The sequence below is a fragment of the Opisthorchis viverrini genome (assembly GCF_000715545.1).
Source record: "Opisthorchis viverrini unplaced genomic scaffold opera_v5_198, whole genome shotgun sequence".
Taxonomy (NCBI): Eukaryota; Metazoa; Platyhelminthes; class Trematoda; order Opisthorchiida; family Opisthorchiidae; genus Opisthorchis; species Opisthorchis viverrini.
Genome location: NW_008751849.1, coordinates 503,502 through 509,501, shown reverse-complemented (window position 1 = coordinate 509,501; position 6,000 = coordinate 503,502). Strand labels below are relative to the sequence as shown.

Sequence of the window (6,000 nt, the reverse complement as noted above, 5' to 3'; positions counted from 1 at the left end):
TAAGATCCATCCTATTTTTTGTGTTACTGCGCGAAAAAGCTGGGCACGGAAAGATCATTCAGCGTTATCATCCGAACTTCACGGAGCGCTGTACTGATCGCATTCAAACGATGTTACCTTGATTCCCCCCTCTGATTATCGTAGTTAGACAAGCTCGGGTCTCACTTTCTTTCTTAAATTTTGGTTCCTCATTTGTGACAGCTGAACATTTAGAATACTGACTGTCTCTGTTGATGTGTCAGCCCAGCCGGCTCTGTTAGTTAAACTAAGTGATTTCATCGCCAGACAGATCTGTAATTTGTCCTAATCGACTTCACGCATCCGTTAATGATACGATGGGCTAAACTAACAATAATGTTTTGACCAATTCTGTCTAGGATTCGCCGTTATGCTTCGTCGACTCGGACTTAGGTTTGGGACTCTGCCTTCAAACTTTTCATTTAACTTGTTATCTTCATCTCCTTTTCAGGAATGGGAGAAGAATGCATCCAGACACGTGTCTTTAATGGACCAGATCAAAGAAGTTTGTGAACTTCTAATCGAGTGGCGCAAAATGGAACTGAAGTGGGTTGCTTCATTTTCGCAACTTTCTTTATCCGTATCCTATCCACGTGCCAAATGCGCAACTGTGACCGCATGAAGCACTGTTTTTTCATTGTTTCTTAAAACCACTGAGGTCACTTGTACGGGCCAACAGCTTAGCTAGGCCAATTCGGGCCCATTTCAGGATTTTCTAACTTGCACAAATGAAATGAAGTACCACCCCATGGGAGAAGAATGCATCCAGACACGTGTCTTTAATGGACCAGATCAAAGAAGTTTGTGAACTTCTAATCGAGTGGCGCAAAATGGAACTGAAGTGGGTTGCTTCATTTTGGCAAATATCCTATCCACGTGCCAAAAGCGCAACTGTGACCGCTTGAAGCGGTCACAGGTCGCTTGTACGGGCCAACAGCTTAGCTAAGGCCAATTGGGGCTCATTTCAGGATTTTCTGACTTGCACAAATGAAATGAAGTACTACCCCACCTCCCGAGAAGGAACATATCCCTCGAAAGAATGACCCTTCGATTGCCATCTGATAACAGCTCCTGATGTTTTATCTCTTAGGATGAACGAGGAAAATTTTGCCTCGCTAAACGCATAGTTACCCTAGCACTGATAACACATTAATCCAAGTACACCAGCTTGGCCCTCTTTGGCGTGGTCTCTTGTTTAGCTAGAGTTTCTCCGTAGCATCGTTTGTTCAATCGTTGCACGCAGGCTCGCATCTGAGTCACGCTTTGAAGGGCTGGATGAAACATGGGGTGATGTAGTACCAGTTCTCGGGTTTCCAATAATTGAAGTCCATTTTTGCTGACCTCTTCAACGAGACTTTTCCGTAAGGAAAGTCATATTCCTAAAAACAATTCCAGAATCTTACTGGGCGCCGCGAACTGCACCGAAATCGCCTCAGGAAGGTCCCCGAGTCAGTCTAGTATACCCTAGTCAATGTCCACCTTCAGTCATTAATTCTCATCAGTCAAGCGTAGTAATATTGGGGAACAGTTCTCCTACTCTTCCAGACACAACCATCCAGTCTGGAAAACAAGTAGTACCCTTTCTCCGACGGGGTTCTGTTGTTGCGATTCCCGCGCCTCTTGTGTCGCGTCTGCGATATTTTGCTTAGCCTACCCATAGTATCGACATGCGATGCATAGTCAACTGAGACTGATGTCAGTTAACTAACTTTCTGCGAACTTCAGCTTTGTAGGTTTCAACCGATTAGGTCCGTATAGCAGCACTCAATCAGTTCTCTTATCCAGTGCCTCAGGTGGTGTCCCCTAATTGTGAACACCATAAACCATTCGGTTGTGGATTAGTTTGGTCGGGATCTCGGTGATCTATTTTCTGTGTGCTTATCTGTTATTTTCATGCTTACCGCGTTTGTCCTTTCTGTTGAACTATCCGCTGTCACCTAGCTTAGTGACCCGAACCGCAGTACGTTCGAACACGTTCACATACGTTAAACTGAACTAGTTAGATCCCTGTTTATCTCGTAAAATATTTTTTTAGCAAATTCACAACACATCGACCCTAGTTTTGCCCACTGTCGCGAACTTGCGTACTTGGAACTCGTTGTCTATTGAGAGTTTTCGTATCCAGAAGTGAGCAGTGCTCAACGTAGTCAGCAATCCAGAATTTTTTTGCATAATTTTCGCTGTCTGACAGATGCTGGCTTTCCACTCTGGACACCGCGACATCCGCGTTCTCGAGTCGTGCGGCAACCTTGTGGTTCCATCTCCATGACGTTTTTTTGAGACCACCAGGACACGCTACCTCTGATTCCACTGTGGGGAACACCCAGTCGGAATCGGATCGATGTGAAGTTTTGGTCGAATTAATGGAAAATGGTCCTTTGGGAGAATTCCCGATGCGCTGGCGTCTGCTTGCTGCTCTCCGGACCGCATTGGACATCTGGCCTGGCCTTCCAACCCAGGGTAAATATCGGTTTGTTTTCCTAATCGTTTACATGTGTCCGTACTAGTCTCGCACGTTGCGCGATTATAACTCCCCACTCAAACGATGCAATGTCCTCGTTGTTCTCAGCATAGCTTTTACCGGATACTCTTTTGCATCGGAAACCTTCGAATAACTATTTGATGACTTCTGCATCCCCGTGCCTGCTGTTAGGTACATCTCAGAGCAGTTCATGTGCAATATCTTATTATCCCTAAACTATTTCTCACACTAAATCATCTTTAGGTGACCAGTTTCCTGTAGTCGGCAGTTACCCTTCAGCTTCGGTCATACACCTGCGACATACTCCAGCGTGTCGACATTCAAATAGGCGCCGCGGCATCCTTTCTATATATGTCCGTTGTGTGACGCGTAAGAACCAAGTAGGTTCGAATATTTTTTGGGCCACTTCCTTATTACTGTAAGGCTTTTTACTTTCTGAGGCCACGTTTCTAAAATGCTTTTCGATGTCCCAGGTTCTCTCTTACTGCGAACCCCATCTTTCCAAACACGCAGCGCCCCATACTACCTTCGCTAGAAGCAGGTGAAACAAAATCACTCTACACTTGTCCCTACTCACAAACCGGGACAAAGCTACCGTTTTGATTTTGCTGTGTGTTAGTGGACAAACCTGTCAATATGCTAATTACTTTGCCTCTTTCCACCATCCTTCCATCTCTTGAGCAGATCGCGAGACAAACAAACGGATTGTTGGCAATGTGGCCTGGTTCTACGGACAGTTTCTCCCTGCCGTGCAGAATGAAATCAAGTGTCTACGAAAGCCAATTGAAAAAGACTTACGGGTACGTGCCTAGTAACCATTCAAAAGTTGTTCCCTGACCATCGCCAGGTTTCATCTATTATTTCCTCTTTCGATTGTACTAATAGAACTGAACTTTTCAAAGGAACTGTTTGTATGTGAACTCTTCTCACCTGAGAACGCGAGCTCATACTTATTCAGCAGACTAGTTACGAGAGAAGGGAGTTTTACTATTTTCATAAAGCAAGCTACTCACAAGGTTGCTGAAAACTCTTCGACAGCTCACGACCGGTTTCGCCCTTCTTGGGGCTCATCAGGTAGGCGCAGTCCCAGAGTTTCCGTCAACCTTATGTTCTACTTGAACCTAAGTGGTTAGAGCGCGAATTTACTGACCGGAAGGTCCGTGGTTCGAATCCGACCTCCGCCTCTCGACTTCCCCTGTCCGGGCTTGGGCAACCTCGCAGTATCCCACACCTCGTGCTTCCTTCGGGTGGCATGGCAGCTAGGCACCGGAAGGGTGCTACAGCTGAACACTTTCTTTCTTTCTACTTGAACCCAAATAGGACTGTTTTTTGGGAAGCTGAGTCTCTCGTGAAAACCAGATTGATTGGAAAATGAGAGTGCTGATAAATAGAGCTCACTATCATGCACGCTGCCTCTAAAATCGACTCAGTGTGATACACGCGAGCAGAGTCCTCACTGTGAATGTTAGCTGTGAGTATGAGGCCCTCCCAACCATGTGGATTCACGAAATAACTGCCTGTCCATCTTTCCTTACCCATCACAGGGAGTTGTACACATTACCAAATGGGGCGATTATGCATGCTTCTGGTCAGTTAAATCCAACGTGGACCGATGCAAGAGGACCATTCACAAGCAGGTGAGTTCATTTCCTCTGATGCATACAAACGCTGTTTTTTTCGAGGAACCTTACATGTGCATCAGTACTTGAGTTTAATCAAGACACACCTGCTGATATGTACCCAAGTACAAGTAAGCGAACTCGGAACCTGTCATACGCTGACCGAAAACTATACGAGCTCCGCCACTGTATATGCTGCTCCCTGTCTCACGTGCGCACCTAAATGTCATATGTAATCGTCATTGTTGTTGGTGTCCCTCATCGTCAATACTGGACCCTTCATGTGACTTCCCCAATGGGTCAGACGTTGGTAGGCCCCGGATACCCAAGGGACATTGTAGAGGGGACGAGGATGGAAGAGCTCTTGAATACGGATCCAGGTATACTCTTTCGAACTCAGGCCCCAGCGAATGTTCAACTCCCAGATGCCTGGTAATAGCTAGGCTGGTTAAATATCAGCAGCCCGAGGTAAAATAGAAGTCATGGCGCGGCCGCCTGATCTAGAATTCTTACTGTACGAGTACAATTCTGACATTACGATCACTTGTAACCGGACCTGATTGATCCAGAGGTTGTCTTTCCCATAGCCTTTGATTACCGTCTTGGTGTGTTCTCATGGCGTGCCACCAACGGACTTGTAGGTGATTTTTTTGCAAGGTTCCATAGTTGCGTAATGTATTTTTTTAGAACAAACCAGAATACAATACAGAATACTCCAATAGAGTATCCTGTGTCCGCATGCTTTTTCGGACTGTTCATTTGCTTTCTCGGTCCTTGCATTTTGTTCCGGGTCGACTTAATTCATTGGTTTGTTCCTGTACATTTTTCTCATGGCCGCTTGCGCTTCATCTCGGTGACCTCTTTTTCTTGTGTACTGTGCAGGTTCGGAACTGGGAAACAATCCTTCGCCGTCCAGTTCGTCCGCTTTTCGAGACTGCGATATCTGTTCCACGATTCGAACGTCCACCCAACGCGGACTGTCCGGACATGCCGGTCTCTTCACTTCCAAGTGCGTCAGACGCGAAGAACTACTGGCTCTCACCTCAAGACTTCCAGTGGATATGCACTCAGCGTACCATGAATCCACAGTTTGGTAGCCACTTCGGGTTTGTTCCATTCCACCCCTAATTAGCTTTACCCCCCACCACTATACACGAATTCCTACGGTGATTCAACTTGTTCCTTTTAGGCGACTTCCAACGCTCGTGCCAAAGTTCCATGTCCATCTGAGACGGATGGCATCTGGTTCTCCAGTCACCCACTGGATTCAGCAACTTCAGACAGGAACCGAAGCCTGGGCAGCCCTGCTGACTGATCTAGAAACGTGCACTCGGCAGCTGGAGTCAACCTGTCCTCCGGCCCATCTACTCCGTCAACTCCATGCTGCAAAGTCTACTGGCAAACGGAAGGTAACCGGGTCCGATAATACGGAAGAACTGGAACAGGCTCGACGTTGGAATCAGCAGTTCACAACGCTACAACAGCGCAAACGCTGGGCTCTTTCCCAATGGTTCAAGGTTGCAGGCAACCCTCACAGAGCCAACCCGTACGTAGGCTACATTTTGCCACAGACCTATTTGTTTTTTTCCCCGAGAGGAGGGACTGACCGGACGGAGATTGCTCAGGGTGACTGACTCATCCAAGTGTTGCCAATTGACCCTATGACTAATTTCGTAATCGACTGGCGGATAGCCCTGGTATTTTCTCTCGAAAACTTAATAATATGGAGAGGTATCTAGTGTCAATGCGAGGATTAAGTGGGTTTTTCTTCGGCCATCTTCAACGAAAATTCGCAGCAAACAGGCTCCCACGGAATTCCTTTTTCACCTCTATTCAGCCCTTTCAGTGTATTTGTCATGCGCAGGCAATGGGGAACGAGTT

At 46.6% G+C, this 6,000-nt stretch overlaps 1 protein-coding gene across 1 annotated transcript in view; it reads left to right on the top strand.

The window, feature by feature from the left end:
- T265_07921 (hypothetical protein) overlaps positions 1-6,000 on the top strand; it is a gene marked incomplete at both ends in the record, with an annotated part of 71,024 nt that overhangs the window by 49,388 nt on the left and 15,636 nt on the right. Inside the window, 6 exons of the mRNA XM_009173581.1 lie at positions 470-564; positions 2,210-2,478; positions 3,185-3,300; positions 4,045-4,137; positions 5,002-5,225; positions 5,309-5,665. Of these exons, the coding sequence (XP_009171845.1) occupies positions 470-564; positions 2,210-2,478; positions 3,185-3,300; positions 4,045-4,137; positions 5,002-5,225; positions 5,309-5,665 (1,154 nt within the window). The remainder of the gene's footprint in view (positions 1-469; positions 565-2,209; positions 2,479-3,184; positions 3,301-4,044; positions 4,138-5,001; positions 5,226-5,308; positions 5,666-6,000) is intronic.